Source organism: Carya illinoinensis, chromosome 3, assembly GCF_018687715.1.
Source record: "Carya illinoinensis cultivar Pawnee chromosome 3, C.illinoinensisPawnee_v1, whole genome shotgun sequence".
NCBI classification, from domain to species: Eukaryota; Viridiplantae; Streptophyta; class Magnoliopsida; order Fagales; family Juglandaceae; genus Carya; species Carya illinoinensis.
This window is the reverse complement of record NC_056754.1, coordinates 43,346,871-43,358,879: the sequence shown is the minus strand read 5'-3', so window position 1 is coordinate 43,358,879 and position 12,009 is coordinate 43,346,871. Positions and strand designations below refer to the sequence as shown.

Below are 12,009 nucleotides of genomic sequence, written 5' to 3'. Positions count from 1 at the left end.
AAATACTTTCAAGCATAATTTTTTCCCGAAGAATACTGTATGTTCAAACCATGAGGCAAATTCTTCTTCATGCGTCTTTTCTACATCAGTCACACCATTCGTGCGAAGTAGTTGTATATGCTCGCTGCATATGTTAATGTGAGTTATTAATTTGTATCAATATATACTATATTATTAGAAATGCACTTAATACTACTACCAAATTAGATGATCATCACGAACCTCAAATACTGTTCAATCTCTTCACAATTATTTAAGAGATACCATCGAGCTCTTTCAAACTCTCGCCCACATAAGTCATAGCCCCCTTGTGCACCTATAGGACGTACTTTCTGGGAAAACACGGTAAATGCTGACGAAACTCCCATTTGTCCACCTTCATAATTTCGATCCGGTCTCGTAAATCTAGTATCAATCCCACGAAAATACATTGAACAAAATGTATGCCACTCATTATGAATATATGACTCTGCGATCTGCCACTGAATATATGACTCTGCCACTAAATATCTTCACATATTTAATTATAATTTTTTAATTAAATATCTTATTATTATATTTGGAGTATTAAGCTATTTAATTAGTGTACTTAGATATAATTAATTATACATTATGTATTAATCATCTTATTACTTGAGTACTTAAATATCTTCACATATTTAATTATAATTTTTTAATTAAATATCTTATTATTATAGTTGGAGTATTAAGCTATTTAATTAAACAAATAGATAGATATAATTAATTATACATTATGTATTAATCATCTTAATTAATACTTCAGTACTTACTTATGTTCAAATATTTAATTGTAATTTTTTAATTAAATATTTTATTATTATATTTGGAAACATAAGCTATTTAATTAGTGTACTTAAATATAATTAATTATACATTATGTATTAATCATCTTATTACTTGAGTATTTAAATATCTTCACATATTTAATTATAATTTTTTAATTAAATATCTTATTATTATATTTGGAGTATTAAGCTATTTAATTAAACACTATCATAGATATGATTAATTATACATTATGTATTAATCATCTTAATTAATACTTGAGTACTTACTTATGTTCAAATATTTAATTATAATTTTTTAATTGACTATCTTATTATTATATTTGCAGTATTAACTGCTATTTAATTATCACTGCAAATGATAAATATTTAATTGATACTGTTCGAACAAACACTCTATAAGTTTGAATGGAACGCTGGTCGAGTTATATTCTGTTCGAACAAATAAAAATACATTCGAACAGTATTCAGAGCGTTCGAATTAAACCAACTCAGAAACCAGTCACGAAACAGAGCACAAAACTGAACCACAAAACACAATTTTCACATTCATGATGCCATATTTCAATACACCACATTGAAAACTATATGAATATCCCTAAATATGATTATTAAACAACTTAGAAAACTAATAAAACTTACCTCTTGTACTAGCAATTCAAATTTCAGTCAATCCACAATACCTATATATACATAAAACATATTAAACTGTTGTTCTATCTCAACAAATAACTGCAAAAAATATTAAGATATTTGTAAACAAAAATCGGAATGAAAAATACCAAAAAAAACAACTTACCTCTTGTCCTTCTCCTTTCTCTCTTAAGAATCTTCTCTCTCAATGCTTTCAAGCTCTCTCTCTCCACAACCCTCTCTCACAGCATCTGCCATGCTCTCTCTCCTTTTCTCAATCTTCAATCCGAGTGAAAATGAAGTGAAAGGATCGGATTAATAATATGTGCATTTCCGTTCGAACTAAATTTTTATAAGTTCGAACGCGAAAATCCAAAAACTGCTAATTTTTTCCACAATTTTTTTCTGTTCGAATTAATATTTTTCCAGTTCGAATAGAAAAAGGAATATTCTCCAACATATACCGATAACTTGGCGCAAATTTTCCCTCCAAACAAAAAAATTCGTTCGAACATGAATTATCTCTATTCGAACTGACATTATATTAGTTCGAACAGATAATTAGATAAATATATAACTATACACATAATACACCCAATATTATTATGTGTATATGTAAAAATTATATAGACTATATAATACTAAGTGTCACTAATATCATAATACTAAGTTTCTTATCAATCTGTAATATTAAGTTTTTAAAATAGTATAATATTTTATTTACAATAACTAATAGTGTTATACTTATAAGTTAGTATCACTATAAGTATAATACTAAGTATCACTAATAGTCTAATACTAAGTGATATTAAAGTATAGATAGCATCAAAATATGAAAACTAATAATACTGTAATACTTTATAATATAGTCCAAGTACTTGGTTTATTATTAATATACAAACTAAATATATTAGAAATATGTTTTTTATACTTATAATTAATGCAATGTTTTACTATATACTTACTATATTTACTTTATAATGCAATGATTTACACAATACTATTTTATACTCATCTAATGCATAATATATATACTAGTTACTTACAATATATATAAGTAACTAGTATAAAACTCTATACTATCTATATATAGTTATCTAATATATATTATATATACTAGTGAGAAATTTTTTATTAGTACTAATACTAGTATTATATACTAGTATTACTAATATAAAACGTATTGTCTTACCTCTTGTACTTATATATATATATATTTTTTATGAAGTATTATATAATTCATTCGAACTTATACCCTTTAATTCGAACTTATACCCTTTTAGTTCGAACTGATTATACTTCCGTTTGAACGAAATTACGTTATTTAAGTTGCGAACCAGTTTCTTCTCCATTCATTTCGTGCCTCCTCTCATTCGAACTTACTCTTCGATTCCTCTGCCGTTAGCAGCCACAACGCCGCCACCAACTCCGACCAACTCCTCAAATCTCCTAAAACAAGAGGTATGGGTTAAATGAGTTTTATTTTTATTAGTTTTTTGGTTAGTTTTGGGGGGGTTGGATTTTGAATCAATCCGGCCCCATTTTGTTGTTTTGGGGCCAAATGACACAACGTTAATGAGTAGAAATGATGGGGATTTACTCCTAAATCATTTCTACCGATTAAAATATTGGATTCCTTGTGAAAAATGAATGTGGCGGTTCGGGACTGAGTCGACTCAGCCATGTCTGTTTGGCTCAGGTCCGTTCGAATAAATATAAATTCCATTCGAATTAAAGTCAAGTCCATTCGAATTAAATTTAGGTTCATTCAAATGGAATATAATTTTATTCGAATGGAGTTTAGGCTCATTTGAATGGAGTTATCTGAGGTCATTCGAATTAATTTTATGTGCATTCGAATGAATTTAAATTTCATTTGAATGAATATAATTTAATTCGAATGGAATTAAAGGCCATTCGAATAAGCAGTTGTCAAACATGACAGCACAACATCATCATTCCTCTAATTCACTTTAATTAGATCACATATATATTTTATACATCAACGGTACACTAATGGCAAGCAGCAGTGGAAGAAAACGTTCCAGACCCCAGACAGTCGAAAGTACCTCCGTAGCTCCTTCTTAGCCGGCCGTTAGGCCTATACTAGTTGAGCGGGAGATCATTCTAGATGACTTTCGTGACCTCACTTGGGAGGGGCGGAGCATACATGACATCATCACCAATCGTGGATGGACCCCGATCTGTCGACAGAGGGGCATAGCATATCCTGAAATGGTCAGTGAGTTTTACCGTGCCATGGGTGAGTAGTCTGGTGATGCTCTATGCTATAACTTAGTAGTCTGGGGAGTGAGTATTATATTCTCTCCCCGCGTTATTGCTGAGTTTCTAGATTTGCGGCAAGAGCAGCGACTGCACCATCTGGAGAGGACACAACAGTCACATTGTCATCACCAGCACCGGATGCACAGACCGCAGAACTGGGTGCTAGCTCAAATGATAGTGAGAGCGGTGATGAGATACCTGATGATTGTCTCACAGACGATCAGGTTCGTGACCTAGTGCGAGACCCTGAGGCTCCTCCATATGATGGCAGTAAAGTGATCCGACAGGCTGACTGTATAGCATTTTTCAGAATGCTTAATTTGAGTGTCGGGTATAACATTGATCCGAAAAAATACAAGACTGATTTCGGGATCAAGCGGGCCAGATTTTTGTTACGGTTAGCACATGGGGAGCCGATTGATCTGGCATTATATTTCTTCCTCCGCATTCGCACAGAGTCACGCTATTCGGGTGGAGGTAGTCTACTATTTGCGCTTTTGATATCTAACCTCTTACTCCATTCAGGGGTTACAGTGACTTTGACTGAGCGGAGGTCGCCACAGATGGGGCCCGTTAACAAGATCACATTCAGTAGGAGCAAGGGTCACTTGTCAAAGACTCGTGCAGTCCTACAGGATCAGCCTCCGCCTACTGATCCAGCTTCTACTACTGCTGCCCCTATTGAGAGACACCCTGCTGGGGCTACTCCGGATGAGGTATGAGCTATATTGGCGGAGCACAGCGACATTTTATTGAGGGACTTCATTCAGCCCATGATGGAGAAGCTTAAGGACCTAGAAGGACGCTTGCAAACTTTATAGGAGGATTTTGATTTATATAATAAATAAATATTGTTAGTAATTTTTTTACTTTTTTATATTGTATAGAACGTCTAATTCATTTTGGAATGTAATTAATACAGTATAGTTTTTATTTTTAGTGTTTGCTAGCCTCTTTATTGTTAATTATATTTTTTTCTCACTATACTTAGTATTCACGATAATTGAAAAAATGACACTATCTTTAAATTAATATTTAGTTAACTAAAATATTTTTAAATTAATTACATAAAATTAATTTATGAATTTGTAAATATTTTAATTCATTGCAAATCATAATATATAATATATAGAACTTTTTATTTACTTTGGAAATGATAAAAAATTAAAAGAAAAAATATGTATTCTTACAATTTTAACAATATATCTTTTCAATTAAATAATACCGTTCGAACACGTTAATACTCATTCGAACAAATAATATTGCATTCGAATTAATTAATTTTCTGTTCGAATTAAATTTCATTAGTTCGAACGGTATAGATTTTTGGAGACAACCTAATTCGTCTCAGAATCTCCAGTTCGAACTACTATGTTTTAGTTCGAATGGATTTATAAGGTTTTCCATATTTTGAGACGAAATTTCGTCTCAAAAGAGTACTTTTAGGGACGAAATTAATTTCGTCCCTAACAAATTTCTTCCCTAAAAATTAAATTTCTTGTAGTGTCTAGATATTGCGTATGCAGTTGGAATGTGTGGCAGATATTTGAGTAATCCAAACAAGGATCACTAGAAGGCTGCTAAAAGGGTGATGCAGTATTTGTAAAGAACTTAAGACTATATGCTCATGTATTGGAGTTCAGAACATCTAGATATCATTGAGTTCTCAGACTCTGATTTTGCCAGCTACCTCAATAGTAGGAAATCCACTTCAGGCTATGTTTTCATGTTGACTGGAGGAGTTGTATAATGGAAAAGCGTCAAACAAACACTTACAGCTTCTTCTATCATGGAATCAAAGTTTATACTTGTTATAAGGCATCCAATCAAGCAATATAGTTGCAGAATTTTATCACCAATCTTCAAGTCATGGATAGTATTAAGAATCTACTAAAGGTAAGGCCACTAAGTTATATTCTAAGAACGACAGGAGTTCGTTAAAGTCTAAACACATTGACATAAAGTTTCTTGTTGTAAAAATAATAATAATAAAACTAACAAAATAGAGAGAGAGAGAGAGAGAGAGAGAGAGAGAGAGAGAGAGAGAGAGAGAGAGAGAGAGAGAGAGAGAGAGAGAGAGAGAGAGAGAGAGAGAGAGAGAGAGAGAGAGAGAGAGAGAGAGAGTGAGTGTGTGTGTGTGTTCAAAACCACCATGTGTCAATTGTGTATATTAGTACAAATCTCATGGTTGCAAATCCACTCACTAAGGGCATACAACCTAAAGTGTTTAAGGAGCATGTAACTCGTATGAGAGTTAGTCCTCTTGACATATTTTATTAGTGGGAGTTTTTCTGATATTTTCATAGGTTATTGCTCTAATCATAAAGGCTTTTGGTGCTTTGACCCCTCCTCCCAGCGTGTTTATATCTCTCAGAACGTGATCTTTGACGAAGGCAAATTTCCTGCTCATGTACAATCTATATTCACCAACCCTGTCATATTCACAGTTTGCTCTTACCTCCTCCCTCACATATATTCACTCCTTCCCCTATTTCTTCTACTAATCCGAGCCTTCTTCACCTATCATTTCTCATGGTGCTACCTCACCCAAACCTTCCCTCCACTCCTTTATACTATCTCTCAATTCTGGCCAACCCGAGATCCTTTCAACCTCTCCCTCTTCCACTATGCCTTCTCTTAGCCATCTCCCTGCTCACCGAGACAGTGCACCTCATGACCACTAAGACAGTGCACCTTCTACTCATGTCCCTTCCTCTCATATGATCACTAGATCCCAAACTGGTCATCTTAAGCCTCGTAGCTTTCTTGATTTTCAGTTATATTACTCTACCCGATACTCTCTTTGAGCTTTGCATGCAGTTGTGGTCATTTCTAAGCCTCGTACCAATGCTCAAGGGGTGTCTATACCAGAGTGGCATGCATCAATAGACAGTGAGTATCCAACATTATTGAAGAATGAAACCTGGTCTCTATGTTCTTGTCCTCCAAGTAAAAATGTGGTGTCATGCAAATGGGTATTTAAGCTTAAACGCGGACCTGACGGCGGCGTTGAATGTCACAAGGCAAGAAAAGTAGCTGTTGGTTATCTCCAGAGAAGTGGTATTGATTTTCATGACTTGTTCAGCCCAGTCATCAAAACTTCTACCGTCCGTATGGTTCTTGTGCTTGCTGTTTCTTTCAACTGGGATATTCGGCAACTTGATATCTCTAATGCTTTTCTTCATGGCATTATAGAAGAGGAGGTCTATATGACACAACCAAAAGACTTTGAAGATCCTATGCACCCTAGTTTGTTTGTAAGCCTCATAAATCTCTCTATAGATTCAAGCAAGCTCCTTGGGCTTGGTTTAATCGACTATCCATTGCTCTTTTGTCTCTTGGTTTTCACAGTTCACAAGTTGACCCCTCATTGTTTACTTATCACCATGACTTAGTCCATGTGTTTTTATTAGTGTATGTGGATGATATTCTTCTCACCTCCAATGATCGGAACTTCATTACATCTCTTATTTCTAACCTGCAACTTGGGTTTTCCATGAAGGATCTCAGCCAGTTGATGTATTTCCTGGGTATTAAAGCCACACGCAACTCTTTCAGATTGCATCTTCGCAAACATGGTACATTATTAATCTCTTGGATTGTGTAAAACTCCTTGGTATCGGACCTTATCGTGCTCCTTGTGTCTCAGAATCCAAACAGTCCAAATTTGATGGAGAACTTCTTCATGATCCATCTGATTATCGGCAAACGATTGGTGCCTTGCAGTATGTCACCCCCACAAGCCCCGACATAGCATACATAGCAGCCAAACATGTGCTATGATATTTGAAGCATATGCTTGATTATGGCCTCTTCTTCAAAGCCGGTTCCTTCTCTATTAATGCCTACTGTGATTGGGCCGGTAACCCTAACGACAAGTGATCAATATGTGGCTATGGTGTTTATGTTGTCCCAACCTCATCTCTTGGTTAGCCAAGAAACAACCTATGGTTTCCAAATCTAGTATTGAAGTTGAATACCGATGTTTAGCTCTTGTTACAACTGAGGTGTATTGGTTGCACATGCTCGTGTGTGAGCTGAAGGTTTCACTTGATTATGCTCCCGTTGCTTCGTGTGACAATATCAGTGCTTTAGCTCTTGCCTCCAATCCGATTTTCCATGCACGATCTAAACACATTGAACTGAATTACCACTTTGTCCGTGAAAAATTTGGCAAACCGAGATATAATCCTACAACACGTCCCCACTTCACTGCAACCTACGGATATCTTTACCAAGGGACACATGACTAATCAGTTCTGTTTTTTTCGGGACAAACTATCTGTGTTGGATCTCCCTGCTAGTTTGCAGGGGAATGTTAAGGTTAAGGATCACTCTATTACAAATGAAATTCAAATTAGATAGATTGCAGACGATGTTGCGACTCGGCATGATCTTTTTGTTGTTGTTTGGCAGTTTTCATTTGAACTTGTATTTAATCTTTTGTAAATCTTATCTCATGTAACAACACATAGATCTTCCTCTTATCTCTTGTAAGAACCTTGGATATATATATATATATATATATTTATATATGAATGAGAATACACACATCTTTGGCAAGTAAATCCAGAGTAGTTTCAATTCTTTTAGAGGAATCGCAATATACACTTTTGGGGAGATTTTTCACTCTTCAAAATGGTTATATTGTATAAAATAAGCATATTTATAGGATTACAAGGTAGAAACCTTAACTCTTTTTTTTTTTTCTTTTTTTCTTTTTTGTGATATTCGTTCAAACTGAATGTTGAGCACGCATCGAGCGAACTCTTTGTTTGGTTTTCACTCGAGAGTCAAATCGAGAGATTATCGAGCAAACTCTTTATCTAGGCTTTGCTCGAGCCCAATGTTGAAAAAGATTCGAGAAAACTTTCTATCTGATCTTCACTCGAGCTAAGCGTCTAGCAAACGTTGAGTGAACTTTCTGTCTTGATGCTTCTTGAGTAAAAAACAATGCCAAAAAGTTTTTGAGTCAAATCATCAAAAACCACAACGAGTCATTAGTTGGTCGGATTATCAAGTTGGGCCACCTCAACAATAAACCAAATTTGTGGTAGGCTTGTGTATCACGTGCATATAATTCAAAGGTTTTGACAGCTAAAGCAAAACCAGGCTAGAAAAAGTCCCCCAAGTCTTTGAACTACAGCGTCAGAAAGAGTGAGAGATCCGCGAGTAAGCCTACAATACACACAGAGAGAGAGAGAGAGAGAGAGAGAGAGAGAGAGAGAGAGAGAGAGAGAGAGAGAGAGAGAGAGAGAGAGAGAGAGAGAGAGAGAGAGAGAGAGAGAGAGAGCAGAAATGGGAGGAGGCCATGCTGCATCAAAGAAGGTCTAAACAGGGGAGCATGGTCTGCTCGGGAAGATAACATCCTTATCAACTATATTAAAGCCCATGGCGAAGGAAAATGGAGAGACGTTCCTGAAAGAGCTGGTGCGTAATTATCTTGAAAAATTCTCTGTTTCCATAGAATTGAATGCTTTTCACCTGATCACTCTCGTGCATTCTTCATTTTTGTTTTCACTTTTGTAGTTTATTCACGTTGATAAATGCATGTTAAACCTTGTAGGGCTGAAGCGATGCGGGAAGAGTTGCCGGCTGCGATGGTTGAATTATCTAAGGCCAAATATCAAGAGAGGCAACATTTCCGTGGAAGAAGAAGAGCTCATTATCAGAATGCATAAGCTCCTGGGTAACAGGCCAGTATCGGAAGTCTTCTTCTCCTAGTCCCAGTACTCTTCCTTTTTAACTTCTGCTGCAAAAAGTGCTTAATTACATCCCAGATGACAAAATAATATTTTCCTCTCGAGAATTAAACGGACCGTGAATGCTATATAGTATATTAATTAATGAGCACAGAATGCGTAATAAATTAAGAGTCTTAATATTAAAGAATGTCGTTTTTTCCGCCCAAAGTACATTTTTACTTACATTTATTCTCCTTAACGTAAGAACAAAATAATTTGAACGGATGAATTATTCAATCTCTTCGTAGGAAAGTAATTACCAGTTTCTGTAGCTGAGAGAGACAATTGGTTGAAAGTGATGATCGAAAGAGTGTAATTTGACACGAGGAATGTGATCATGAATCATCTTCTAGAGAGTGAAAAGGAAATATATACGACTTAACAACACAATTATTTGAGAAAGAAACCAATCCCAAATATAATACTAATACCGATAATTTATATATTATTATTATTATTATTAAGGTGGTTGTTGCTGCTATCTTTTGCTATCGAGTTTCTTTTTTTTAAAACGTCCAATTTATACGCTCAATAAATTGATCAATGCGCTTACAAAATAAATAATGCTGAATTATATATGGCTGAGTGCTGCAGTTGGTCATTGATCGCCGGGAGAATACCCGGGCGAACTGACAATGAAATAAAGAATTATTGGAACACGCATTTAAGCAGGAGAATAATGCAAGATGGTTACAAGATTCTGCAAGATTCCTATAAACAAGATGGCGAATTGATCACAGATGATGATGAGGGAAGTAACTGGTCGGAATTCACTCAAGGAACAGGACAGGAAATTCATGATCACTCGGCGATTCGGACAAAAGCAATGAGGTGCTCAGATGCTTTTATCCCAAAGCAACTTGACATTGCAATGGAGAAAAATGCTAGTACTGTCATCCCTGATTGGGGCAGTGATCAAAGCGGAAGTTCTTTAGCCCAGCAAGAGGAGAATTCCGATGAGAATTTTCTCATGGATTATGTTGTGAATGATCTTTTGATATCTGATCACAAACACTCATGTTTAGATAGCCACCAAGATAGAGAGTTAAATGAATGTGAGAATATGGTGGATGGAGAAATGGACCACGCCAAGAACAATATCATGTCTAGTTGTGAAGATTTTCTTATTTCTGGACATGATCAAGCCATGCGTGAGAATTGGAGGCCGCAGACTGAACCTAATTCCCAACCAAATGATGCTTTGGATCTCAAGACATTGACATCTCTTCTAAATTTAGAAGATGACTGGATTATAAGCTGAACAAAACAAACAAGTTTACTCAATTAGTGCTGCTACGTACACGGACCACTGGGTTCCACGAATAAGTTGTGAATGATCTTGACAACATGTGGCTAAAATTCTGCTTAATTTCCAATAACAGATCGAATGTGCATGGGTTAGTTTTTAGGTTAATTTTTAGCCCGTTATAAATTACTGCAGCATGCATGGATCGAATAATTAGTAGTGTCATGTATTTCTGTAATTTTGTAAGTATAAATTAATAAGACTGTACGTCGTGGCTCAGATCACAAATGTACTAGACTCGCTCGGTGTTGGCATAGGTTTCCATACTGGTCTTAAATCATATACGTAGTACTTGCATGCTTCACTAGAAAATAGGAACATTAAAACAAAAAAAGTGTAGTACCCCATTGTCAGTTGTGGCCGGCTCTCATGGCCTGGCAAAAGGTACTAAAAGAAAACGGATTTTTGCGATCAATTTATTGTAAAAAAAAAGACTATTTGTAATCAATTTTAGTTGTTAATAGTCTTTTCATTATAAGAAATTAGTCATAAAAATCTATTTTTCTTGTAGTGAAGTAATCATATGCTTTCTAACATGATCTAGCAGTGATCGAGTTGGCTGGCCCACCCGCCCTCAAAGAGTACTCTGGGCGCCTTACATGCATGAAAGGTGCTCAGAATTGAAGTAAACGAACGTATATATAATGATCCTTTAGATAGAAAAACCGAACAAAAATAAATCAGAAAGAAAAAAAAAATTAGCGAGAACAATTAAAGAACATCATTATTTAGAGAGGAATATAATATATATCACTACAACATTTTCAGCTTATTTCTGCGACAACTTATGGCGGCAATAAAGATAACTTTTGCTACAAATAACCATAAACCCACAGAAAAGTATTGCCACAGGTTTGCAGATAATAAATTGCCAATTTAGCCACTACTTTTGGCAATATGAACTTTTGACGAAAGTACTTATATATATTGGCAAACTGCGCCATTGCCATAAGTCATTTTTATTGTCACAAATAAGGCAAACATAACCTTCCAATCTCGAAAACTTAACTCAATTCCCAGAAAGCAGGTTGGCCACTAATATGCTATGTCCTCAATTGATAACTTGGCTATTCATTAAAGACGACACATATATATTGTAGCAATTATTTTTTATCGAGAACTTATGCTGACAAAATATAGATATATTGGCTACTTTGATTTGCCAATATAACTCATTTACTATGAGGTTCGAAAAGTGAATTTTGACAATTTTGCGTCGTTTGGCACATCTACA

The 12,009-nt window shown here is 35.1% G+C and overlaps 1 protein-coding gene across 1 annotated transcript; it reads left to right on the top strand.

Annotated features, from left to right (window-relative positions):
• The first annotated feature begins 10,070 nt into the window (after positions 1-10,070).
• LOC122304301 lies at positions 10,071-11,012 on the top strand. The gene has a single exon (XM_043116482.1). It carries the CDS (start codon positions 10,149-10,151, stop codon positions 10,728-10,730), a length of 582 nt encoding a protein of 193 aa, XP_042972416.1. The 5' UTR covers positions 10,071-10,148; the 3' UTR covers positions 10,731-11,012.
• Positions 11,013-12,009: the final 997 nt, after the last annotated feature.